The sequence below is a fragment of the Zootoca vivipara genome, chromosome 2, assembly GCF_965207765.1.
Source record: "Zootoca vivipara chromosome 2, rZooViv2.hap1.1, whole genome shotgun sequence".
Lineage (NCBI taxonomy): Eukaryota > Metazoa > Chordata > Lepidosauria > Squamata > Lacertidae > Zootoca > Zootoca vivipara.
The window spans coordinates 65,748,190-65,775,444 of NC_142584.1; the positions used below are offsets into that span (position 1 = coordinate 65,748,190).

The 27,255-nt window shown below is 48.9% G+C and overlaps 1 protein-coding gene across 3 annotated transcripts in view; it reads left to right on the forward strand.

The window, feature by feature from the left end:
- Positions 1-27,255, forward strand: part of UNC5A (unc-5 netrin receptor A) — a 94,334-nt gene that overhangs the window by 57,618 nt on the left and 9,461 nt on the right. The window contains exons 1-10 of one of the 3 annotated variants that reach the window (XM_088662056.1): positions 14,194-14,317; positions 17,273-17,494; positions 17,920-18,063; positions 18,328-18,431; positions 18,882-19,062; positions 19,958-20,125; positions 20,879-21,043; positions 23,186-23,374; positions 26,247-26,546; positions 27,108-27,195. In XM_088662056.1, the coding sequence (XP_088518182.1) occupies positions 14,293-14,317; positions 17,273-17,494; positions 17,920-18,063; positions 18,328-18,431; positions 18,882-19,062; positions 19,958-20,125; positions 20,879-21,043; positions 23,186-23,374; positions 26,247-26,546; positions 27,108-27,195 (1,586 nt within the window). In that variant the 5' untranslated portion in view covers positions 14,194-14,292. Of the gene's footprint in view, positions 1-14,193; positions 14,318-17,272; positions 17,495-17,919; positions 18,064-18,327; positions 18,432-18,881; positions 19,063-19,957; positions 20,126-20,878; positions 21,044-23,185; positions 23,375-26,246; positions 26,547-27,107; positions 27,196-27,255 lie in introns of those variants that run through there. The other 2 variants (XM_060271599.2, XM_060271600.2) reach the window with 2 other exon arrangements.

The following is a 27,255-nucleotide window of genomic DNA, read 5'->3' on the forward strand; positions in this document are numbered from 1 at the left end:
CAGGTGTGAGGAACCTGTGGACCTTCAGATGCTGCCGAACTGTAGCTCGCATAATCCTTGGCCACCAGCCATGCTTTCTGTGGCTGATGGGGCTGACCTGGAGAGCCAAAAGTCCCACACATCTGTTGTCCTCTCGTGGGCTCCTTGGTCCAGAGTCCCCAAATCTCCCACCTGCTTCCTTAACACAAACAGTGTTCAATCCCAGTCCTGCTTTCTCCTTTCTTCTACTTGCTTGTCTTCAGCACCCTGTGGTGCCCAATGTCTATGCTCACCTTCCTTGTCTCTTCCAACTGCTGCCTAGTCAGCCCCTTGGTTCTGCTTTTGCTGTTTAGGGGCTCCCTGCGCCTTAGCTTTCCGATATCTTTTCTTGTACCTCTTGATTCCCAGCCAAAGTGACAGCTTTCCTTTCCTTCGTAGAAAATGGATTGCAAATTGTTTAGTTCCCCGAGCAGGTAAGCAAACATTCCGAGTAATCTCACCTGCTCAACCAATGAGTGCCAGGTGCTTCTCCATCACAAGTGCAATTCAGTATCAATGTGCTAGTTGAAGGGGAAATGCCATTTTCCTACAGGCAAAATGCATGCTCTGCAGTTTGGCTAGAGCAATTCTGTTTTCTGGAGCGCCACCATTCCTAACTTGTGCGGCACATTGTTACCCCGACTTCCTCTTCCTCACCTCTGCTAACACCAGGCCCATTCTTGATCTTTCTGCAACTCTTCCTAATCCCAGGTCTGTGTTCCCATATGCACAGCACTGCAGATATTCCCCACCTTCACCCCCATCTCACAATCCTTCCAAATAAGGATATATGGGCAATGTTCAGTGCTGCCAATGCACCTACTACTAGCCAGCAGCAAACTGGCGGCTTGTATCTAGGCTCCCTCTCATTCTGCCTCACCTGCTTCCCTCCTTCTGCACTCTCCCCCCCTTCCACCATCAGCTTCTGCTAGCACCCTCAATCTTCTACCTCCACACCTCTAAACCTCCATTTAGAGCGCCCTCTCAACAGGGACCGTTGCTTGCGCTACTGTGCTAGATTGTGTGCATTAGTTTTTGTGACAAAGCTGAATGCCCAATTTTAGAGGCTGCTAAATTCACTTCACCTGGTGGGATTAAAAGCGCAGGGCTCTGCAGCAGCAGCAACGGCGGCAGCAGCAGCCCTCTTGCATTGCCAGGTGCTCTTTCCCTGTGCCAGGCCCAAGAGGCCTTTGGCTGGGGACGGAGAAGAGAAGAAAAGGGCACATTGCACTTTATTGCCATAATGTGGCTTAATGAGGAGTAAATGGAATAAATAAAGTGGTTTCCAATAAGATGATGTTTCTGGCTGTAGGTGGCTTGCCTGGCAATAGATGAATTGGGCAGATGCACAGGATATGTTTGTGTAAGACCATAGGAGGCTGCATAATCCAGGATTACAACCAGAGTATTTGATATGTGAGTGGAGTGGCTGTCTGGCAAACTGATGTGTATATTTTAAGACACATTTTTGAGCATCACATGTGCATCTTGCAGAGCAGTTGCATGGCAATTGCATTTTATTTCACAAGCCTCTCACTGGCATGTATACACAGTGCTGTGTTTGTAGGTGCATAGATTCTGGGTGCCATTTTTCGAGTTTTCTGCAGCTAAACGGGGATGCAATGTGTACTTGATGTATTTTCTGAGTTTGTGCCTCTACAAGTGCATTTGCCTGCAGGTACAGCGGCATGCTTGCTGCATGTGTACATTTTATGGCACATCTGCCTGACAGGCTTAAGTGTGCACAGTTCCTTGCACGTGCAAACATACCTGTGCTAGTGTTTGTTGGACCCACATGCCCCCCTGCCTGAGCTGCAGGCAGCTAGGCTAGGGAGTGGGGTGGGGGGTTGAGAGTTGTTAAATCAGTGAGTTATGAAATGCCTTTATATCCAGGACAGGGGTTTTAATTAAATTAATTGCCAGCAACGCTGTAAAAGTGCTGAGGGGTAATAACCGGAGCGTTATGGCGCTGTTTATCTTCCCCACGTAAATTAGCTGCAGCACCTTACTACTCTCGGCAGCCAGACGTGAGCAGGGTGTAATGCCTGGCAGGTTGAGTCTCTGGGAGCTGCCAAGGGCAGGGAGGGGGGAATTCTCTTGCCCCAGGCTCCTTTTTCCCAGCTGCACTAAGTGGTCTGTGCCATCGCACATCTGGCTGACATGGGGCCAGTTGTGGCAGGGAGGGGGGGCATGTTTGACTCAGCAAAGGCATTCTCTCCGCACCAGTCCATACTGCCCTCTTCTGGCTTGCTGGGAGGCTGCAGGGCACAGAGCATCCTTCAGGCTCTCTGTGCCAGCCTGACCGATGGGAGAACTGGGTGAAAGGAATGCTGTTTAGACAGTGCCTGTTCAGTGGCTGCTATGCCTGGGATGGGGCTTGTAGGGCTTGGTGCAGGAGCAGGTGGAAAGGGCCTTGGGACACTTTGCTCAGTAACCAACAGGGGCAAGGGAGGAAAGAGCTCTCCCCAGTGTTGCAGGCAGGACAGGAGGCCAGGGAGCCAAGATCCAGGGGGCATGAATGAGGCTTCCAATTGGCCTAAGACTGGACTTGATAAAAATATATATGGTGGTACACCATCATTTTCAGGGCTGGTACGGTAGCTGCATTCCCTTGGGTGGGGAGTAATCTAGGGCTGCATACCGGCAGTGGACAGAGCGAAATCCAAAAACTAGTAGCAGGGACAGCTCTTTTCAGTCTTTCCTTATCTTCCTGTCTCCTCCATTCATGTATCATCTTATGTATTCTCTCTCTCTCTCTCTCTCTCTCTCTCTCTCTCTCTCTCTCTCTCTCTCTCTCTCTCTCTCTCTCTCTCTCTCTTGTACTCACACTGTTAACTTGCACCCATTTTTACATGGATAGACACAGGCTCCCCTCACCCTGCAAGCTTGGCTCCCTCCTTATGGGACCCTCAGCTTTCACTCACTCACAGCCTCTCACCCATTCATTCATTCATTCATTGACTCACTCATCCATTCATCCATCCTCTCTCCACCCTGCCTCACACACACAGGTTCCCCCCGCCCACCAGCCTCAATCTCTGCCAGGTAGGAGAAAGAAAGTCATGTTGGGCACTTTTTTGCCCTAAAAAACTGTTGCTACTGAAACTCGCTAGCTTCCTGGCCCCAGATCTCAGAGGCCGGATCATTCCCAACTGCTAAGGCACCTCTAGGCACAAATTACACAAGGGAGGTTGATGGGGAAAGTGCAGAGCTGGTGCTCTGACTGCCTTCCCTGTGGGCAAGACAAGAGGGTTTCCTCATTTCCCTGCCCTCCATTTTGGGCATAGCAGTTCGGATACACAGATGAGAATTATCGGGTTAAATGTGGCCCTCAGGCCTCTTTATCTGACCCTGGGGTCTCTCTGAAGCCAACAGCCTTTCCCCAAGACATGCCCCTTACATTAGCCCTGCTTCCCCCCCCCCTCAGGCTGATTTTGCCTATCTGGTTTTGCTCTGCTAATGCCTCCTGTCTGACTGGATGGAGGACAGGCAGGCCCCATCCACCGCCAGCACGTGGCCCCCAGAAGGTTGCTCAATGGGGAATGTGGCTCCCAGACTGAAAATGATTCTCCACTCCTGCTGTAAAAGCATTATTTACAACAGAGTGTGAGGGCACCACAGGGGTGGAAGCTGAGGCAGCTCTGCTCTTGTGGGAGCTAGTCAGAAGGGGAAGGCCTGGGCCCTGCCCTGCCTGTGTCCCGGCCCCTCACCTTGTCCTCCATTGTGTTCTGGGCCTGATGAAGCACTGGTGGCGGGCGGCAGGGGGCTGCGGCGGTGGGGTTGCATGCAGCTCCCTGCCATGGAAAACAAAGCCAGCGCTTGATTTGAGATGGAATTTGCCCCTTGTATATTATTCCAGCAGTTCAGAAATAATTTCCACTTACTCACAGATGATGATTCTATATTTAATCTCTCCTCTCTCGGATGAACATAAAATGCCAGTTTCTACATCTCTGCAATTTCTCACTGTTTAGTCAGCCAGTCTTTCGGTGGCAGCGAAAGAGACTTCCTTGCCTTAGCCATGATGGTTTTTTTCTGCTGTCAAAAGGTTTAATAAACAATTCTTACCCTCTTGGCATGCATCACTCAAATAAGCCAGAGCTTCTTATCTGCACATTTGATGGAATGTTTTGTTGTTATATTTCCATTGTGAGTCAGACCCACCCCCTCCAAAGCTCTAACCATGGGTGTAGGCAGGGGGGGCAGGAGGGGGCAGTTGCCCCCCCCTAGAAGCAGGGCCGCTGGCCAGCCTGCCCCGCTGCCTGCCCGGTGCCGTCTCCCTTCTCCCTGGCTGGCTGTGGGGCGGGTGGAGGGAAAGCCCCAGAGCCGCGCAAAGCGTTTGGCTGGCTTTCCCTCCGCCCACCCCTCAGTCAGCAAGGGAGAAGGGAGACGTCCCTTCTCCCTTGCTGGCTGTGGGGCGGGTGGAGGGAAAGCCAGTTTTCCCTCCACCCACCCCGGTGATCGCGGAGGGGGAGGAGGGGATTGGAACAGCCCGATTTCGGGCTGATCCTGGACCCCCTCATCCCTGCCGATCGCGGAGGAGGAGGAGGGGGTTGGAGCAGCCCGATTTCGGGCTGATCCTGGTGCCCCCTCGCCCCTGCCTGTCGAGGAGGGGGAGGAGGGGGAGGAGCAGCCCGATTTCAGGCTGGTCCTGGCGCCCTCTCGCCCCTGAATGACCATGGCTTTTCTTGCCCCACTGTGGCCCCTCCCCCCATGCCTTGGCCCCTCCCCTTGCCCCTTGCCCCCCCAATTTTGATCCTGGCTATGCCCCTGGCTCTAACGTTTAGCTCTTCCTCCAATGGATGGGGTTCTCTGTCTTCTTTCTAGCCCATGCTAGGCTAGGGCGTTGCAAGACTTTCTCTCATTCCCTCTAGCTGGAATTCTAGGGGTTGCCAGAAGATTCTGGAAAATCTCTTCCCAGGTGAGGGTGAGTTTGAGGTGACAGTGGGATCCATGTGGCTCAGCTGTGCAGTAGAAGCTTATTTCTAGACAACGACCTTCTTTCTTTCCCTCCAAGGGAATAACTGTTTGCTGGGGACCACAGTTATAACTGTGTGCTACTTGCAAAATCACCATCCTCTGGTTTCAGTCTCACAAAACCATCTTTTCTTCTTCTTCTTCTTCTTCTTCTTCTTCTTCTTCTTCTTCTTCTTCTTCGTCTTCTTCGTCTTCTTCGTCTTCTTCGTCTTCTTCGTCTTCTTTGTCTTCGTCTTCTTCCAGAAGAACTCTTAGCATATGTCAGTGGATCTGCTAATTTTGACATCATTCTGCCATTTAGATATGGATTATCGAAGTCTACACAGAGGTTTGGTTTTGAATGCAATGGAATGGAATGGGGGAAGTCCTTGGTGATGGAGACAAAATGGTTGCAGAGGCAAGGGCTAATGAATCATGTTCATCTGAGCCATGCTGTTCTATCATGAACGGAGACGGGGCCCATCTTTGGAGGCTTTAGTATGGCCTGGTCACTGATTGTGGACAAATGGGAAGTAACCATCAGTTTGTTCCAAGCACCTGAAATGTGCCTGGAGTTAGATCTTCAGCGGAAACTAGTTTTTACCTGGCAGTGTGTGTGTGTGTGAAGGAAGACCTGGTCGGGGTCATCTTGTGTTTTAAGACTGACTTTGCTTTCGCTTTGGGACTGGTACTACTTGCACTATGGACTTGCTTCTGCGGCCCTGTAATACCCATTCAGCCTTTAGGGATTAGTAAGTAAAAAATAATGATTACAACATCACAAGTCTCTAGGGCCCTTTTCTTCAAAAGAAGCTGCCTATGTAAAAGCTGCCCTGAGCATTTTTAGACAAAGAATGCTGGACTAGATAGACCTCAGTCTGATGTAGCAGGCTGGTTAAGAACCTGAGGACAAGTACGAATATTATATTTTTGTGGCGGCTTCCCTCTTTATAGCTGTCTTCTGATTGTTTATAGGTCTCTTCAGTCTCATCATTATGCTTGGGGTAGATTCCCATTTACATCTAGTTAGTCGCTTCTAGCAACAGTTTAGCTGCCTATTAATTTTTTTATATCCTGCCTTTCCTCCAAAGAGCTCCAGGTGACATATTTGGTTCTCTTCCCCTCCACCACCCGCCCCTGAGGCTAAGCTGAGCAAGAGTGTCTGGCCTAAGATTACCCTGCAAGCTTCCTGGCAAATGAGGATGTGAGCCAGGGTCTTCCCAGTCGTAGCCCAACCTTTTAGCCCAGGGTTACTGGAGGAGATATCGGTATCTCCCCAACCCCTCTCTGGCCAAGTTGGACAGACGGGAAGAATCACCTATAAGTGATGGCAGGTAACCTTTTTTGCCTACAGGGGTCTTCAGAAGTCCCTATCAAAGCACTCTCTCAAGCTGCACTTTGAAAGAGCTTCAGGACATCTGACAACCAGCTGATTGTTGAGTCTCCAGAAGCTGCTTTTGAAGGGACGGGCACTTTGAAATGGACTTCTGAAGAACTGAGAAGTCAGTCTAGTCTAGCACTTATTTTGGTGCGGCAGCCCCAAGGAATAGCCACATGATCATTAAGGGGGTCCAACAAATGCAAGAAGTAAAGCCTGCAAGGTATGCAAGCTGGAGGTGTCTTGGTGGGGCATGGGGGCATATAGTGAATGTTTGCACATTCTGAAATTTGCAGATGAGAACAGGACATAAAAGAAATGCAAGCACAACAGTTATGTCTGTGAAGGATGCACTGGTTTATTTTGCATTTATGTCACACCTTCCTTCTGTTCCATGATTGAAACTAAGGTGGCATACTTTGGGTTCCCAGTGGAGTCTCCCTTCCAGGTACTGATCAAAGCCAGAACTGCTTAGCTGCAGCAAGGTGCTCACCTCATATGCTTTTAGGCCGAATGCCAGGAGTCTGAGAGGTGCTTGGGGTGGAACATGAAGGGAGCTCAGGAAGTCATGAGCCACTGTGAATTAGGCAAGTGAGTCCAGGGATATTTGCATTGCACATGTGAAAAGTCTGGCAAGGAGAACCTGTAGGTGGATCGAAAATCTTGGAAGCCTGGCAGGAGTGTGAGGGAAATCACTCTACTGTCAGGCTTCCAATCCCTTCTGGCGCAAGTGGGAATTCTGACATGAGGGGTGCATGTGGGAAGCCCACAGATGAGGACTGGATATGTGGGGGGGCTTTGTGGGAGGCAAACGGGTGGGTGTGGAGCATGTGGGGAAGGGGGTATATGTGGGGAGCAGGTGGAAAGTGTGCAGGTGGGCGGGGAGCAGGCGGGGAGCAGGCTCGGCGTTAATTCCCCTGCATTCCATTCTGTTTAATTGCTTATTAAATTCTAAGCAGCCAATTATCAGCAGCAATTACAGCTCCGCGCAGTGACACAATCGCCGCTTTAGCATTTGTTAATCAAATGCTTATTTAGGAGTCCGCTTTATTAGCTGTTGTTGGAAGGAGAGCCCAGTCCCTGAGGCTGGGGGAAGGGAGCTTCAGGGTTCCCCCCCCTCCCCACATTCCCTTGCCTTGACTCTTCTCTCCCTTGGGGTTTCAAATGCCTATTCTCCTGAGATGCTCCAGATAGGCAGGCCAATCATCCAGTGTGTGTATAAACCAAAGCAGCTGCCGCCATTGGGTGCCTCTCCATGATGGCATCGGTTCAGGGCATTGGGAATGAAGTGTTCATGCACCCATCACTGGGGACCGTGACTCAGGGGCAGAGCCCATGTTTTGTACATAGAAGATCCCAGGTTCAATCCAGGTGGAAGAATCCGCCATGCAGCAGACTGAAGCAAGCTGATTCTGGAGGCCAAGCGGGGAGTGGGAGGAATAAATGCGGCAGGAATTTAATGTCTGCGTAGCAAGACATTTTAAAAAGTGATGGCTAGGGCATCCTTTGGGATCTGCTTCAGCTAAAGTCATAGTCCGGCGGTGAAGATCCAGTAGTAGGTGATGGGGAAAGCCATTCCTTGGAAAGCTGGCGCCAGTCAATGAACAAAGACTCTGACCTGGTATAACCCAGTTTCCTATATTCCTGTGATCTGGAGTAATGCACATGTGAAACTCTGCTTTATACAGCCGGAAGAAAGGGCTTCGGGGATCCTGACAGAAAACAACAACCCCTGCCCCCAGTCTAGCCAATGGCGTTATTGAACATTCACTTTGAGTGCTATAGCTGCATTGCCTTAGGGAAGGGCCCTGTCTCATTTCAGTCACATCCAGGTAGCCATAGCCAATCAGGGACAAGGAGATTGTCCCCAGTCAAGAGGCAGGAGGATGAGATAGGCAGCTACTGGCAACTAATTGACTCCCTTTTTGCAATAACGGTACATGTTTTATGCATCTGGGCATGAAAAGAACCATTCCAGATATGAAGAGAGAGATGGGCAAAATGTGCAGAGATCGTCCTGTGGTGTAGAAATTGAGTGCATGATTTGATGGTACTGTATGTCTGTTCCAGGTCAGCAGTGAAACATATGTGTGTGCCCGTGTGATTCATTGGTTTACAATCAGAGTGATTAAATACTCTCACATGAACAAAATGTCAATCTAGGAGCCTCTTTAAGGGCAAGTGAAGGAAGGATGTTGCTTCTTTTAAACATGCAGGAAATTTCAGTTCACTAAACAAAACTACTGCTATGTATAATTAGAGGGGGGAAATGTATTTCTCTTCAGTTTGGCTTGTCTGCCAAGTAATAATCCCTATGACAGCAACACCCTACAGCCAACGTGGCTTTGGAGGGGGAATTCAAGTCTCATCCATGCTAAAGACCCAAATTTTAGGAATGCATTGGCACTGATATTAGCTGTGCACTACCATTTTTTGTGATTACAGTGGTACCTTGGTTCTCAAACTTAATCCATTCTGGGAGTCCATTCGACTCCTGAAACCGTTTGAAAACCAAGGCATGGCTTCTGATTGCCTGCAGGAGCTTCCTGCACTCAAGCGGAAGCCGTGACGGATGTTCGTTTTCCATAAAGCATTCGCAAACCGGAACACTTGCTTCCAAGTTTGCGGCGTTCGGGAGCCAATTTTTTCAACAACTAAACCATTTGAGAACCAAGGTACCACTGTACTATTAGCTCTAGATCAGGGGTGCCCAAACTTTTTTCAAAGAGCACCAAATTTGATGAAGTGAACATGTGTGAGGGCCAACCAAAGTTGTTGAACTTTTTTTAGGATTGAAGTTGTTGAGCTTTTTTTTTGTTTTTTTGTTTTTACAATTTGACCCCATAGTTGTTAAGTTTTTTTAGGATTTTACCCCAGGACATATACTGCCACAGGGGCTGAATTAATTCGACCGGCGGGCCAAATTAGGCCCCCGAAACGGACATGCCTGCACTAGGTGGAAAGGCATAGCTAGGGAGGTTTTATCCTGAATTGCTAGTTTTGGATACGGACTGAAATAATTTATTTATAAAACTTATACCCCACTATAGGAAATCAAGTCAGCTAATGAAATCAAGCAAACAAATATCATATACACCCTCATTCAAAACAGCAAGAATAATAAACCCCATGTTAATATAAAAAGCCATAAATAATGACTGTCATTATGTGACCGATGAATAACATAGAATAAAAAAAAAATCTGGGAACAGCAGTCAAACTGCAAGTAGCAATATCAATTAAATCACATAGTATTTATGAAGATCCAAGTTCCACCAACTGCTGAAAACATTATTATAGCACCTTGGGGGCCTTGGCAGAAAGGTAGTAAATAATTGCAAAAAAAAAAAAAACACCAAACAAATAAGAGTGCCAGGGCCTGACTGATCTCAGCTGGCAGGGCGTTCCAGAGGGTGAGTGTCACTGAAGAAAAAGCCCCATATGCGGCAGCTAAGCTGTTTGCTTCACAGAGTCAATGAATCTGTTTTTTTTTTTAATTATATTTTTTATTAAACATTTTATCAACACACATACATAACACAAATACAAAAAGTAAACATCAAAATACAGAAATACAAAAATACAAAAATACAACAACAACAAAAAAAAATATCATCTCTAATCCATTTTAATATTCATTGTCCTCTGGCTTCCCCAATTCCCTACTATCTGATTTTCTTTTTTATAAACTTCTGTAGCAGTTTCTAAATCATCCTTCTTACCCATCATATAGTCTCTTTAACACTTCAAAAATTTCATCTTTATATCATCTATCATATTTTCTCCCTTTCAGTCTTCTATTATTTCCCTATTGCCTTAACTTCTTTATTTTCCTGGATGTTCAAAATCTAATTTTCAAATTCATACCCTATGTATATTTTAAATTTCTTCCAATCTTTTAAAACTTTGTCATTTGTTTGGTCCCGGAGTCTTCCTGTCAATTCTGCCAATTCCATATAATCCATCATTTTCATTTGCCATTCCTGCCTCGAAGGCAGTTCCTCTTTTTTCCAATATTGTGCTATTAAGATCCTAGCGGCTGTGGTGGCATACATAAACAAATTAACATCGTCCTTGGGAATTTCTTCCCCAATTATTCCAAGCAAAAAGGCTTCCGGTTTTTTCAAAAATGTGTTTTTAAACATCTTTTTCAACTCATTATAAATCATTTCCCAGAAGCCTTTTATCTTAGGGCATGTCCACCACATATGGTAGAATGAGCCAACATCCTGCTTACATTTCCAACATTTATTGTCGCTTTTGTGATACATTTTAGCCAGCTTGACCGGCGTCAAATACCATCTATACATCATTTTCATCAAATTTTCCTTCAACACAGTACAAGCCGTAAATTTCATACCCTTCTTCCACAATTTTTCCCACTCCGACATCATCACATTATGACCCAAGTCCTTGGCCCATTCAATCATCACTGATTTTGTTTGCTCATCTTTCAAATGCCATTCTAGCAACAAATTATACATTCTAGACAAATTCTTGTAGTCTGTCTCTAATAACTCCGTTTCTAATTTCGACTTTTCTGTCTGGAATCCTATTTTTTTATCTAGCTTGAATGCTTCATTTATCTGCACATACTGAAACCAGTCACTCAACCTATCTTTCAGTTGTTCATATGGCCTTAACTTAAAGTGGTTTCCCACCTCCATCAGTATATCTTTGTATTTCAACCTATTCTCATCCATATTTGTCCTTTTAGGTTTCTTTGCCTCAAGTGGTGAGATCCACCTAGGAGTTTTTCTTTCCAATAGATCTTTGTATCTAATCCAAACATTAAACAATGATTTCCTAATTATATGGCTTTTAAAACCTTTGTGTAATTTTACTTTATCATACCATAAATATGCATGCCAACCAAACGCATTATCATGGCCCTCTAAATCCAACAAGTCATCATTGTCTAACAAAAACCATTCCTTCAACCAACAAAAAGCTGCGGCTTCAAAATAAATCTTTAAGTCTGGCAAGGAGAATCCTCCTCTTTCTTTTACATCAGTCAAAAGTTTGTATTTAATCCTGGGTTTCTTCCCCTGCCAGACAAATTTAGACAGTGTCTTCTGCCACTCTTGAAAACATTTCATTTTGTCAACTATCGGTAGGGCCTGAAATAAAAACAACATTCTCGGCAATACATTCATTTTAACAGTTGCAATTCTTCCCATTAAGGACAATTTCAACCTTGACCATACTTCCAAATCTCTTTGGATTTCTTTCCAAAGTTTCTCATAATTGTCTTTATACAAGTTCAAATTTTTTGACGTCATATTAACTCCTAGGTATTTCACCTTTTTTACACACTTCAGTCCTGTGCAATCCTCTATATTCTGTCTCTCTTGCAATGTCAAGTTCTTTTCTAGTACTTTAGTTTTCCCTTTATTTAACTTAAAGCCTGCCACACTGCCAAACTCTTGAATTATCTGCAGTACTCTCACTGCACTCTGTTCAGGGTTCTGCAAGGTCAGTACTAAATCGTCTGCAAAGGCTTTTAACTTATATTGTTTTGTACCCACTGTAATTCCTTTAACACCATCATCGTTCCTTATCATGTTCAACAAAACCTCCAGAACGGACAGAGTCAATGAATCTGGAGCAGTATGTCAGGTGATGACCAGAGCATGCAGGGAGAACCATATGGAAGGAGGTTGGTCCTTCAGAAAAAAAACATATTGAAGGTTCTTTTTAATCAGCTTTGCTGCAGGGAGAAAGGAGTTAGTATGCTGATGTAGCTGTGTAGTGCGTGTCTTCATTCAGAGATGAAGACTGCCCTTTGAAACTATCCACACCCCAAGAGGGGGTGCAGCAATTGCACCAGCATCGTTCCTGTTCCACTACTCCCTTTGCAGCTCCCTCTCTTCTGCTTGGTGGGTTGGGGGGCAGAAAGATTCCTTCTTCCATGTCAATAGGAAAGGAGGCTGCATATCTCAGCCCCACCAATTAATGCTAATCTTCAATTAAAGTTTTTTTATTGATCAATTGATCATATTGATTTAAGCTTACAGAACTAGATAGTGTATTGGACTGAGAGACCTGAGGTGTGTTAGGGTCCCTCTCAGCTGCAGATTCTCTCTGTCTCTTCAGTCATAAGCAAGTTTGCCTCAGTTCATGATCTGTCCAATGGAATTTGTTTTAAAAAATGACTACCTCACAAGGTTCTTGGATTGGATGCATAATGACCAAAAAGATTATTGTTATCATTTTGCTTATTATGGATTTATCCCACCCTTTTAACCCAGGAGTTCAGGGTATCATACGCAGGTTTTTACAACAACCCTGTGAGGTAGGTTAGGCCGAGAGATAACAACTTGTCCAGGTCAGCCAGTAAGTTTAGTGTCTACATAGGGATTTGAACCTGGGCTTCTCTGGTCTCAAGGTCAAAGAAGATGTAATAGCAGAAATACCTTGATCAGATTTCTAGCGGTCCTGTCCCCACCTTAAGGGGGAGTGATTCTGAAAAGATTATCCTCTCTTGCTACTCTCCTTGTGGGGCAAAACACACAAAAGTAACATATGGTGATCAGGTGCATGTGCACAGAATTGGGAATATTATTGCTTTATTATTTTGTTTGCTTGTTGACTAATGCCAAATGGTCTTTAGGTGACTCACAACAATTCTAAAAATTGCAAAAAATTTGAACAACAAAGATAAAACAACATTATAACATTTCACCCACTCTACCCCAAAACCAACAGCTCAGATTTGAAATAATTAAGGTGTAGGAACTGGCACATCTCATGCCTGCGAAAAGAGCAGTGTGGGAGCACAATGCCCTGAATCTGCTCCTATCTCATGTGGTGTGTGGATGATAGGTAGCAAAGGGTAGGTCAGTTAAGGCTTGGGAACTACCTGCATATTACAAACAAATCTAGAGATACTAGGAAGCTTAGGAGGTAGTGGTGGTGATGATCGTTGTTGATCATGCCGCTGCAGATCCTTAAGGCATGAGTTGGACCAGGGGAGGAGGAAAGCAGTAGACTGGCCTGGGGCCATGGAGTAGAGAAGCGAGTGGGGAAGAGGGTGAATCTAAGGGCGGATCTATAACAAACAAGAGAGAACAGTTAGAACAACAGACGGAAATTAAAAGAAGAAAAACAAAACTACAAAAGAGGCATGTAGAAGATGACGTGGGTTAAAATCAGGAAGTCCAAGTAAAAACTATCGGGAATCATAGTTTGTTAAGGTTGCTTAGAACGGTAGCTCGGTGAAGAGGGAAACTACCGTTCTTAGGTTTCTTTGGGGGAAGTCATGTGCTTTAATTGTGCCCTGGGGGTGCTTTAAATGTACAGCAACGGGTGGGACGGAAAGATGAGTAAGGGGAGCAGTCAGGTGCCGAGGAGGACAGGACACTCCAGTGCCCGTCTTCACTGGTGGTGTACAGTACAAGACGGCACTTGGGCGGCTGCAGCTTATCTCACCATTGTAAATGCTGCAGGAGTGAAAATCCCCTCTTGTTGCGCGCAACCCTGAGAGGTGCGGGAGCCGGCGCTGCGCTAAACCGGCCCTTCCTGCTGAGGAGGAAGGGAGCAGCAGCAGCAACAGTGGCAGAGCTTCCGAGGGGGCTGTTGAAATGGGATGCAGACGGGCGCGGCGGGGCAGGCGAGGAGAAGCGCCAGCTGCGAGGAAGGGGGCCTGTCCGAAAGAGGCGCGTGTGTTGCGGCTAGAGAAGCAGCCGCGCGAAGTCCCCGCGTGTTTTGCTCAGGCTCGTCGCAGTCCTGCCCCTGCCAAAGGAGCAGCGCGGGGCCTCCCTTTCGCCGCGGCCGGCTTGCCTCCGCGAGCAGGCCTTCGTCGGCCTCTCCGCACGGGCCACGGGGAGGCCTCGGGGTTGCCTGCGGTGGCGCTGCCCTTGCGGAGAGAGGCGCCTCGAGGCCCGGCGTAAGCGCGGCTGGGAGGCGGAGGGGAGGGAGCGGGATCAGCTCAGCGTGGCATGACGAGACGAGGCCCCCGGAGAAGTGAGCTATGTCCCTTATTGGTCACACTACATTTCTTTTTCATTAGCAGTTAAATGCAGACATGAGGGATCGGCGCAGGTTCACTGGGCGCGCGCCGGGCGGCATTTCCGGCCGTGATGGATTAGCCCCGGTGGAGGAGGCGGCGGGGACGAGGGCGGGAAGGGGGGGAGAGCCTGCTGTCAGCAGCCCCAGCTGTGGACGCCTGTCATGGAGGGGAGGTTGGGGGGGGGGGCACACCGTGGCACACGTCTCAGCAAATAGGAAGGACAGGGAGAAGAACCAGGGTCCAGGGATGAGGGCACAGTGGCAGGCCGGGCGGGGAGTGGGTTGGTTGCATATATCAAAGGCAAGTGTACCTACCGGTATTGGCATTTCCTCGTTGTGTCTGCTAGTTGCCAGCACAGTCTGCTAGTTGCCAGCACATGTGTTCGGCTGGTGAGCACTACTGGGTTTCTTATTCACAAAACAAGAGGGCCAGTAGTGCTCACCAGCCGAACATATGCAGTGGAACCGTCCTCAGCATACACTTGTGCTTCAGAAATTCTTGAATTGTAGCATCCAGGCACGTGGGCGAAGCAGAAGGAAATGTGGTGTGTTAAGCATTTGCATATACATTTTAGATGATAGGGCAATTGACATTTCAAAGTGAAAGATTCCAGAATCCTTAAGTGTCAGACAAACTGTGTGCTGACCCCCACACTGAAGTGGATTGTAATCTCTATGTTAGCATTTATGTATTTTTTTTAAAGTGTTATCAGCATCTAGCCCACCCCATTCCCAGGACAGCCAGCAATGTGATATTTTACTGCAAAATCGCATCGCTTTAACCTCATTTTGCTATCCCAGCTCAACACAGGCCAGTGACAAATGGAAAGCAGTGAAACATTGCAAAGATTTTTACCTAACACATATTGGAGGGTATGTGGGTTGGCTCTAGTGAGACAGAAGGTGGAGGGTTCTAGCTCTCCCTATCTGGAGCAATGTGAGCTACATCTACGGTAATAATTGGTTTTATCTGAGCCAGTCACCAGATTGGGCTTCCCGTTCCTCAGGTGTAGGAACCTGAATTTAAGGCTTAGAGGGGAGAATTTAAACCTGAGCACTGTTTCTATCCATACATATCTGGCTGCTCGCTTGTCCCAGACCAGTAAGAATCTAAAAGGGTATTTTTAGACTTAAGTTTGAAGAAGGAACCCCAAATTCATCCAGGAACAGTATTAACAAAGCAATGAGATGGGATGGGGGTGGTGGTTGTAGGTTAAAGTCAAAGGGCATCGCTAGTATTTTGCTTGGGAACATACACACAGCCAAGTATCACAATTGTTAGTAGCGTCAGGCATAACCAAAAGTTATTCCATACTGTATTGTGAACAGTCAGGAAGTAAAACAAACCTACACACAATCAGTGAGCATCTGCTTTGCATGCAGAAGGCTCTGGCTTCAGTCGCTGACATCTCTACCTAGGGCTGGGAGAGTGTAGGCAGTTTTGAACTAGATGACCCAGTGGTCTGACTCAGTATAAGGCAGCTTCCGACTACCACACCATCTGTAAGCGTGCATTCCTGTTGAAGGCAGTACAGTGGTACCTCGGTTTACGAACACCTCGGTTTACGAACTTTCGGTTTACGAACTATCCTAACCCGGAAGTTAGTAAACTGAGGTGCCGGAGGTCTACTCAGCGTCCGATGCCTTCGGGGAGGCCGGGCCTTCGCTCCAATGCCTCCTTGAGGCCCGCAGCGAAGGACCGGCCTCCCCGAAGGCATCGGAGCAAAGGCCAAACCTCCCCAAAGGCATCGGAGCGTCGGATACCTTCAGGGAGGCTGGGGCTTCGCTCCGATGCCTTTGCGGAGCCCGGGGAGCGTTTCCGTGACTGGGCTGCAGTCACGAAAGTGCTCCCCGGCCTCCGCAAAGGCATCGGAGCGAAGCCCCAGCCTCCGGAAGGCATCGGAGCCGGGACTTCGCTCCGATGCCTTTGCGGGCTCCCCGGCCTCCGCAAAGGCATCGGAGCGAAGTCCCGGCTCCGATGCCTTCCGGAGGCTGGGGAGCGTTTCCGCGACTGGGCTGTGCAGCCGCGAAAGCAGTCCCCGGCAACCGGAAACAGCCCAGTCGCGGAAACGCTCCCCGGCCTCCGCGAAGGCATCGGAGCAAAGCGGTTAATCTGTTCTAGGGGGTGTTTTTCCTCGTCTAGAACGGATTAATCAACTTCCCATTACTTTCAATGGGAAAGTTCACTTCGGTTTACGAACACTTCGGTTTATGAACAGACTTCTGGAACCAATTGTGTTCGTAAACCGAGGTTCCACTGTATCTAGAACTATTGCCTCTGATTATCCCTGTTAATACACAAGCTTAGGGTGATGTATCATGTGGCATTGTAATGCTCTTAACTTACTCCTCTGAAAGTGTTTTCTGACATCTCCCACCGGCCTCCTAAAATCTTAAAAAAGAGTTACTGGTAAATGTCAAATGATGGTGAGTTTTTGACACTTGCCAGAGCATACACTTATCCAATAAAGAGGAAGTTCCTCAAGGGTTTTCTGTTGGCCCTTACACCCAGTGGTGTTTGGTTGGATGCAGCAGGACTGAGAACATGGCCATCTGAGTTGGCTGTGGAGACAGCAGCATGGCTGAGAGCTCTTGCTGCCGTTGCTTTCATTAATGTTACAGACCAATTAACTGTGTAATTAGCCGAGATCCCCAAAGAGCTGCTGCTGCTCTGATTACAATGAAGGAGAGTTGAAGCCTCGCCCTTTAACTGAAGAAGTTTGATCTTAGAGGACTGCGGGTTTGGTGGCCAGCAGAGCAAAGGCGTTTTGCATGTACTGATTTAACCTTGAGCTTTGGAATGAAATCTACCTACGCAAGGCCCATGGTGGAATCCTGACTCTTCATGGCCTCTGTGAATGTTGTGGTTCGCTAGTGTACCAGTTTCTAACCCCTCTCCTCTCTGCCCAGGTGCCCAGCAGAGTGCCACAGTGCCCATCCCTGTGCCTGGCTCTTCGTCCGACCTGCTCCCTCACTTCCTGCTGGAACCAGACGATGTTTACATTGTCAAGAACAAACCGGTGACACTGGCCTGCAAGGCCACGCCTGCCACACAGATCTACTTCAAGTGCAATGGCGAGTGGGTGCACCAGGGCGACCACATCATACAGCGCAGCATGAACAAAACCACGGGTGAGTGCTGGAAGCGGTGGGGCATCCAAGGGCAGCAGAGGAATCTTGTTTTATGGCTGCAGGGCCGACGCTCAGCTCCTGTCCCACTGCTGACCTGGAGTTAGGAGGCCTCCCATTTACACTGTTAGCATGGCTTTTGTGATTCTTTAGCTGCTGTGGTCTCCTGAGATTTCACTAGAGATTTCTCACACGCTTCTGAGCATATATTTGCAACAATCTTAGCCAGAGACATGCTTGGGTCCCCCCCCCCCACTTTTCTCATGATACTTGAGGTTCTCTGGAAACTGAACACAGCAGCGTTCTGCACACTTACTGCACTTCCACAGAATTGTGACACCCATTCATGTAGAGCTCCTCCACCCACTGATCTCTCCCTCCTTCCCTGCTTCCCCCCCTTGCCTCCTTGCCCCCTGGTGTTTTGGCAGGCCTGCCCCTCATGGAAGTGCGGATCGACATCTCGCGGCAACAGGTGGAGAAGATCTTTGGCTTGGAAGAGTACTGGTGCCAGTGTGTCGCCTGGAGCACGTCTGGCACCACCAAGAGTCAAAAGGCCTACGTGCGCATTGCTTGTGAGTGGCGCCCTGCTTACCATCCTGTCTGCTCAGGGGACCCCTCTAGGACTTCAAACCACCCATCGTCCCTCTCCTAGAGCCTCATTGTCATTCCCCCCCCCCACCTACAGCCGAAAATCAGAGCCTGTTCTTTCATGTCTGAATCGACTACGATCAACTGGCCGCTCATGTTGGCAGGGAGCAGACAAGGCTGTGGCCTAGTATGACCTGGGGGGTCTTCGATGTCATCTTGACACCGCTCTAAGCCTCTCTTCTTTCTAGATCTGCGGAAGAATTTCGAGCAGGAGCCCCTGGCCAAAGAGGTCTCTATTGAGCAGGGAATTGTGCTGCCTTGCCGCCCTCCAGAGGGGATCCCACCAGCTGAAGTGAGTACTGGCCCTGCATGCTTAATCCTGGGTAGTACTGAGAGGGCCATTGGGGAGAACGGTTGACGAAGCCCACCAGTAGCACAAAACCAAACCAAACCACTTCATGGGGACTACCTGATGTTGGAACCCGCATCTCACCAGTGTTGGCTTTGCCACCCTGCAGTTCCTGCAGACGATCTTGGTTGGGTTCGTGGTAGCCCATTTGCCCTCACCTTCATTGCAGCCACTTGATTGACGCCGGCCTGTCTCTCTACAGAGCTCATTAACGCACATTTCGGAGCCTCCCTGGGCTGCCCTGGTGCTGAGTGGCCTGTCAATCTCTGTCCCTCACTAGGTCAGTGCCAGAATGTGTTTTCTTCTGAGACACATTGCAGTCGCAGTGTCCTTAAAGGCTACGCGGCCTGATCCAACCCTCCTGCCCCATGTGTGGCTTGTGTCTCCCCCAAGGTCGAATGGCTGCACAACGAAGACCTCGTGGACCCAGCACTGGACCCCAACTTCTACATCACGCTGGAGCACAGTCTGGTGGTGAAACAGGCCCGCCTGGCGGACACGGGCAACTATACCTGCGTGGCCAAAAACATTGTGGCCCGTCGCCGCAGCTCCCCTGCTGCTGTCACTGTCTATGGTAGGGCCCCACCAGGCGATGGGATGGGTGGTCCCCAGGAAAAGGGGACCAATGGGCAAACAGCAGGTCTCTCCATAAGTCTTCAGGGTTGGGGGCAAGGGCAGGAATCTGGTTTCTTTGGAGGCTTGCCTGTAGCTCAAAGGGGAAGATGGAGCAGTGACAGGGACGGCTCCACCATTAGGCAGAGTGAGGGAGCCGTCTCAGGCGGCAGATGCTGGTGCAGAGGTGGGGAGTGGCAGCCTGGTATTAGGGAACGAAGCTGGGCATGAATATAAGATCACTTGCTGCCCTCAGATGGGGGGGGGGATGCTAGCCCACTGCCAGCACCGAAGGAAGATTTGAACTGCTAAAAGGAAACGGGAAGAGTTGTGTGGAGGCTAGCTTGTCCTTCCCTTTGGGCAGCACCGTTTCTGGGGCTGGCCCAACTGTTTAGGGGTGTGACGAAGAAGGGACTTTGCTAAGAACATGCACCTCAAAACGGAGGAAAAGTCCATCCTGGAGGGAGAAAGGGGGTGGGCAGGGCAGCCAGGCTGTGTTAACATGACGTCAAGAAAGCGATGCTCCTGCAGAATCCCACAGGAGAAAGTGGCATGACCCCCACCCCATCCCCTCCTCCAAGTGTCCCCCCCCTCTGCTTGTGACTCCTCCTGCATCCCCCCATGTTTTCCTGTGTATTCTCCCCAAGCTGTACACACATACCAAAAGCAAGAGGGAAGCTCGCACCCCAGAGCCGGCCGTTTTGCCCCAGGAGAACCCTGGAAGCGCTCGGTTCCTCCTCTGGGCCCAGAGAGAGAGAGAGAGAGAGCATCCCACCTCCCTCCCTGCTGCCCACGACTGGCCCTCCCAGGGCACACCGTCTTTGGGAGCTCTAGCTGATGCTGTCCCTTCCCCCCAGTGAATGGCGGCTGGTCGACGTGGACGGACTGGTCAGCCTGCAGCACCAGCTGTGGACGGGGCTGGCAGAAGCGGAGCCGGAGCTGCACCAACCCAACGCCACTCAACGGGGGGGCCTTCTGTGAGGGCCAGAATGTGCAGAAAAGTTCTTGCGCCACCCTATGCCCAGGTACTGCCCTGCCACTGCTGCGCACCTGCTCCGGCGGCTCTGTTTTGCTGTGCTCATTTGCACCCTCGGCCCCCACCCCTCCACCCACAGCAGCGGGAAAAGACTCTGAAATCTAATACATCTGAAGCCCAGAGCAGGCTGAGCCACACATATCTCCCACTCTCAGTCCACTCCAAGCCCCCTTTTTCTGTTTCAGCCCGGAGTTCACTGCTCACACAGCTTTGTCTATGCACTATCCCATCACTGTTTGATTGCCCCTTCCTTTCCCCAAAGCGACCTCAAGCCCAGAATGGTGCTGCATGTTTCTGGGACTTGTTTTTTTCAGTGTCTTCAGCTCTGTTTGAGCTACCGGTCCCAAGAGAGCAGCTGGCCTTTGCCTTGCCTTCCCCTCTTCGCTCTACCTGTCTTCCCCAACCCATCCATGTGTCTGTGTTTGTCCCTTCCCATCTCTGAGCCCCTTCCAAGGCATGTTACAAATATGGGAGGGGCCCCCTTGCCCCGTTAGGAGCGGCTTCTGCGGTGGCCAGCAATGGGTCAGCCCTGAGCTACTTCAGCCCGGTCCCTCCTCTCTGTAGCTGACATAGCCCAACAGTGTCCTCTCGAACCACGAAGCTGCTGCAAACATCCAGCTAGTGAGATATCTGCTTGGCCTTGGTGGGGTGGGGAGATAGAATTTATGCTGAAGATGAGAAACCGTTTGAGATTTGGGATTTTGGCCCCTAAGCCTCTGTACTGCCTCCTCCTGTCTGGCAGTGCCTGGCGGTTGGTCAACCTGGAGCATGTGGTCAGTGTGTGGTGCAGACTGTACACACTGGCGAAGCCGTGAATGCTCGGATCCGGCGCCCCGGAATGGCGGGGACGAGTGCCAGGGGCCTGAACTGGAGACCCGCAACTGCACCAGCGAGTTATGCACTCATGGTGAGTTTCTGCTGCTTTGGGGGGAAATACAAGACTCATGCTGTGGGTGGAGATGGAGGGGAGAGGTGCAGGTGGTGGCATGAATTTGACGAGCATCTTCTGGCACAGGTGTGCCTCTCCGGGGTGGCGGTGGACCTAGGCAACTGGTGCTGCCTCCTGTTGCGTAGCGTTTTTTGAGCGACCTTCCATTGCAGGCTGATTGAGATGTAAGGGCATTGAGGCCTGTCAGTTCTGGTCTGCCTATCTGTCCACGTAGGAACTAGCAGCCGTCTGCCCAGCACAGATGGAATCTCTGCTGCCTGGTTTAGCGTTGCCTCATAGCCACAGGCAAGAAGGCAGAAACCCACCTTGGCAGCGGCACCCCCTGGCCCTTGCATCCTGCCACGGGCTCCGTCCCTTAATGAGGAGGCCCCAGAGCTCTCTCCTGAAAGATCACAACTGGTGCACACTGGCCCAGCAAGCAGGCTGTGTGCCACCCCCACCCCAAGGCAGGAGAGCTCTGTGCTGGCCCTGCCAGGGTGGAAGAGTGAGTGACAGGCCCCATCCTGGCTCATTAACTATCCTAGCTTGTTAGGCCTCCTAGGGGTTTTCTCTTCCTTTTACATCAAATTAACCATTCTCACAGCTGAAATGAAGCAATGGCCCCCTGCCCTCCCCAGGGGGACTCAGGCTGACGGTTTGACCCAGCTGGCAGTGGGGGTGGGGAGGAGGTGCATGAGGGATTCAGAGGGACAGCAGGGCAAAGTGCTGGTTCACAACACACACACACACACACACACACAAACTGGTTCATTTGTTCATTCTTCCTGCCTTACATACAATTCCCTGTACATATGTTGCCTCATAAACCAGACTAATGTGTGTGTGCTTGCTTCTGTTAACACAGAAGCCTTGTTCTCTCTCTCTCTCTCTCTCTCTCTCTCTCTCTCTCTCTCTCTCACACACACACACACACACACACACACACACACACACACACACACCAGGCCTGCATTCTTCCTTTGCCCCCTTCCCCCTTCGCCCCCCACCAACCTGCCTTCTGCTGAACAGAGGCTTCATACAAAGGACAACACACACTCACACTCTCCTGCACAGCTGGGATTTTGGCCATGGAGCTTTGAAGGTTTCTACTTACTCAACCTTCAGAGATCATAAACAAGATCCCAATTCTCCCAATTAAAGACTGTCTGCCTTTACTTAGAAATTATGAGACGGGAGCAGAAGGGCTCCTTTTAACCCAAGCTGCAGCCTTATTAACCCTGCCCAAACCAACCTCTGCCACAAAACTTTTCCGGCAGAAGGACCCTTTGTGGAAGGCTGCCTCTAGTCCTCCCGTACACCACATTTCAGATCCCCTTCTGAATTACTATTTCTAGGAACATAAAGATTTTTAGCTAACACACTGGTTCGACAGACGGGGTTATTGTTCTTATGAACAATTAAATGGGCTTGTGTCCCAGGCATGATCTCACACTTATGAGACCCCTTTTCTGTTTCAGTCATGTGTTGACCATTCACACAGCTTTGCCTGTGCCTCAGCACCCACTGTTCCCCAAAGCAGCCCTTTTCTTTGATAACATGCTGATAACATGGCTGTAGTTATTATAAAAGGGAACCACAACAGATGTTCATAAAGTATGCTGCTTGTTTTGAATGTCATCTTGCATTTACCAAAAAATGGGCTGAGAATCTTATCCTGCCACCACCACCTAATTCAGACCCCTGATTCCCAAAGGAATCTCTCGTGCTTTCCACCCATTCCTCTCCAATATGGATTTTGCATCATTTTTTAGGCGAGGACTTGAAGAAGGCTGTGAGTTCAATACTCTGCTCAGAAAGGAGGAGGTTGGATATGTGCTTTTGCATTGAAAGACGGAAAGGGCAGAGGTTTTGGTGTTTTTTTTTAAAGGGATCACAGGTTTTGGTTATACAAATTCCTTGATGACCCTCATTGCAAGAAGGCCAATGACATTTCATTCAGTGTCTCTTCTCTAGACACAATGGCGGACTTCCATAGATAATTGCACACCACGCAGATGAGTGGTGCGCTCCTCCTCCAGAGGGAGATGCCATCATTTTGTACAGGGCAACAACTGGCTCAGAATTGCACACCTCTCTGTTCTCTCCTGCTTCCCCTTTTAGGAACGAGTGGTTCTGAGGATGTGGCTCTGTATGTAGGCCTGATCGCTGTCGCTGTTTGCCTGGTGCTGCTGCTCCTAGTGGTAACCCTTGTCTACTGCCGCAAGAAGGAAGGGCTGGATTCTGACGTGGCTGATTCTTCTATTCTCACTGCTGGCTTCCAGCCGGTCAGCATCAAGCCAACCAAAGCAGGTGAGCATCACGCTAGTCTTGGGGCATCCCAGGGATTTTTTGAGTCCTGTGTATTGAGTGCAAGCAACCTTCCTGGAGCCATAGTCAGCTGCCAGGTCTCGATGTGGAGACGGTGCTTGTCTCTTCCACGACTGCAGAACGGTTAGGTGAGATACAGCTGCAGTGTGTCTTACCTTGTAGCAAAATAGGATGATGTCCACCATTTTAAGAGTCCCATGACTACTGTGCCAACTCTTAAGGTGCTCCTTGGGTTTCCTCCCCTACTCTGATTCTCCTTCCTGCTGTCACAAGTGCTACAAAAAATAAATACGTAATGGTAGTATTCAACAAACTTCACATACTAGCTCAAGGGGATTTCCTATCCCTCTATTCCTTCTGCACTATTCTCAAATTTATTCCAGAGGGTTGGGGGGAAACCCAGAACAGATTTAGAGGGAGGGGGAGAATGTTTTGTCGCACACACACACACACACACAAATCATTTGACTGAGAGAACATTCACCTTAGTGCTATGTTGAACAAAAACCACAGATCTTAAAAGCACAATGGAACCTGGTAACAACTCAAACAGTGGTTTAAAGAGTTTCGTGGTTTAAAAAATGGCTTCCTGGAATAAGCTCAGTTGGTTAGAGCGTGGTGCTAATAACGCCAATATTGCAGGTTCTGTCCCTGTAAGAGACAACTGCATATTCCTGCATTGCAGGGGGTTGGACTATATATGATCCACAGGATCCGTCCCAACTCTATGATTCAATTCAAGTCAAGTGAGCAAATGGGAAAATTTCTGATAACAGAAGACTAAAACTGTTTAAACACCTGAAGGCTTCCTACAGTAGGCAGCGTAAGCAGAGGATATCTGCAGAGGGCTACGTAGGAAAGACCATACACCCAATAAACACTCCAAAAATCTCTTTCAAAATAATTATAGCCAGAGACTCACCTCTAGCCATGCATCTCAACACTACTAAGCATTGCCTTTGCTAAAGAAAGATGCAACACCAGAGGGTTAGGAAACATGCCATCTGCATATTTTGTGAGAACGTGCTAAATTGCCCTTTCCAGTTGCAAGGCCCTAATGCTTCCTGCCAGCCCTCACTGGACTATAGGACACCAACCAGTAAGGACAGCTCAGCACTGGTCAGAACAGGAGCCTGTAACAGGAAGGGTTTTCTAATCATCCCACCCCACCCCACCCCAGCTCATCTGCCAGGCATTCTTCAAGTATTTCTGAATTAGTTAATTAAACTTGGTTCCCCACTAATCAAGAAACATGAACTTCTAGAGGAAAAGTAGTTGCTTGAATGGAGGATGCAGGACCTTGCTGGCACATCTCTGTCACAATGACTGTCACACCCCCAGGAAGTTAAAAATGTAGGGAACCTATTATGTAACGTAGAGGAAGTCAGTGAAATCCAATGGCCTTGAAGTCAACATAGGTAGTTGTATAGTAACATGACACTTGTGGATAAGCACATCTTTCATCCTAACCACTCCATTTCTATCATTTTGGAACCGGTTTACAAAGACCTACTAGCCTGGTTGGCAAAGCCATGGCCCAAAGGTTTTAGGCCCTGAAACAGACCATGGTTTATTTTGAACACAGAGCCATGGTCTAAAATGACTGATCACGAATGAGCAGAGTGCTAGAGTGGGCTGCTCTTCCTGCTTGCCCCTTTCCTTCCATGTGCTGCTTAGGAGCTGAAGGAAACCAGATCCCTGGCCTCATATTGCATGCAAATCAGCACTTGTGGTTTTGTTTTTCTCCAAACAAACCATGAGCAGTAACCAATGTTTTTTCTTAGCTTACTGTTTGTGGTTTGATGGGAGGGAAACAAACCACAACTGTTAATTTGCATGTAAGACTAAGCCAGTGCTCTGGTTTTATTTCCACTGCAAGGCAGCCCAGGAAGGAGAGAGGCAGGCACAAAGAGCAAGGGCTGGTCTGTTTTAAACCATAGCTTCACATACATGTGGACTGGGTCATTTATGGGCATCTAGGTGTAGGTGGAAGAAGTATCCTATCATCATTCCATCAGCCACTTAACTGTCTCATCACCTCATGATGCGACCTTTGGCCTTTGAAGGTCACCTCTTTGCACCCTGACAAGTGCTGGGGGGGGGGGTTAAAATGACAACTGTGTCATGCAGCCAGCTCCTTTAGTCATTCTGCATTTGGATATCCTGCCCAGATGGGTTTTGTGAATTAGCCCAGACCCCTGGGCTCTGCAAGGGAGACTGAGAGAGCCAGTGTGGCTGTAGTGGTTAAGAGCGGTAGTCTCGTAATCTGGGGAACCGGGTTCACGTCTCCGCTCCTTCACATGCAGCTGCTGGGTGACCTTGGGCTAGTCACACTTCTTTTGAAGTCTTTCAGCCTCACTCACCCCACAGAGTGTTTGTTGTGGGGGGGAGGAAGGGAAAGGAGAATGTTAGCCGCTTTGAGACTCCTTCAGGTAGTGATAAAGCGGGATATCAAATCCAAACTCTTCCTCTCTTCTTCTTCTGTACTGCATCTTTAGGAAGCTGTCTCTGGGAAATAAAATGCATAACCTTATTAATACAAAAAGTGACGGTTTGAACAGGGATCTTTGTTTCTCGGGTCATTGCAGCAGTCTGTTACCCCTGCTGGTTAATGTATTTTTTGCAACATTGTCTGATGAGATGATGTTGTGTGATTAGGCTGCTATCTACCTGAGGTGACTGAAAATATCTGCATTTGCATCTGTAAGCAATATAGGTCTGCATATAGTGCTAAGAATGAACTCTCTTTTCCATTCTGCCTAGAGAAGATCTTTCAATACCTTCAAACAGCACATGTACTTTGACTGGCCCAGATTGTTGGGTTATTGACATGAATCTCTCTCCTTCTTTGCAGATAACTCCCACTTGCTTACTATCCAGCCTGACCTGAGCACCACCACCATGACCTACCAGGGTTCGCTCTGCCCACGCCAGGATGGACCCAGCAAGTTCCAGATTGGCAATGGGCACCTGCTGAGCCCCCTGGGCAGTGGGCGCCACACCCTGCACCACAGCTCACCCAGTGCGGACCCTGTGGACTTTGTTTCTCGGTTCTCCACCCAGAGCTTCTTCCGCTCCTTGCCCAGGGGTGGTGCCAACATGGCTTATGGAACCTTCAACTTCCTGGGTGGACGTTTAATGATCCCCAACACAGGTGAGATGGGCAGAGAAGGAAGGCTGGGGATTTGGGAGGCTGAGCTAGGTAGGGAAATGTGCAGGTGCTTTATGATGCTCGTAGTTCCCTTCTGGACCAGCATTCAAGCACACACATGCAAGAGACAGAGGCTTCCTCTGTGACCTGTATAGGAATACGCTAAGAGAATGTTTTGTGGATAAACTCCAGATATAAACCACATATACCATTTCCCCACTTTACGGGGAAATTGTCCCGATCCTGAGCAGCCCCTTATTGATACCCAAGGGTCAGCTTGCCCAAGAGAACATGGAATGTTTCTTTCAAGCCTGGACCCATAGGAAGGTCTGACAAGGGCTAGTCCACCCATGAGGTGACTGCCCCTGGTGTCAGGATCCTCAGGGGCAGCAGATCCTGATGTTGATCTTCCCCCCTTGTTCCTGGAGCTGGCTCTTCCCTCACATCATCTTCTCTGCTGAGGAGCGGGGCATCATTTTGGGGTCTGATTAAGGTGCAAAAATGTCTTGGGCCATCCATGGACACTGTATGGACCCCTTGAGCAATAATGTCTGTGTCCTTTAGGTGTCAGCTTGCTCATCCCACCTGATGCCATCCCTCGAGGAAAGATCTATGAAATCTACTTGACGCTGCACAAGCAGGAAGATGTGAGGTACCCCTCTTACCCTTGAAATCCTTCAACTATCCCATTAGTGGTCAGTGGGACCCCTAA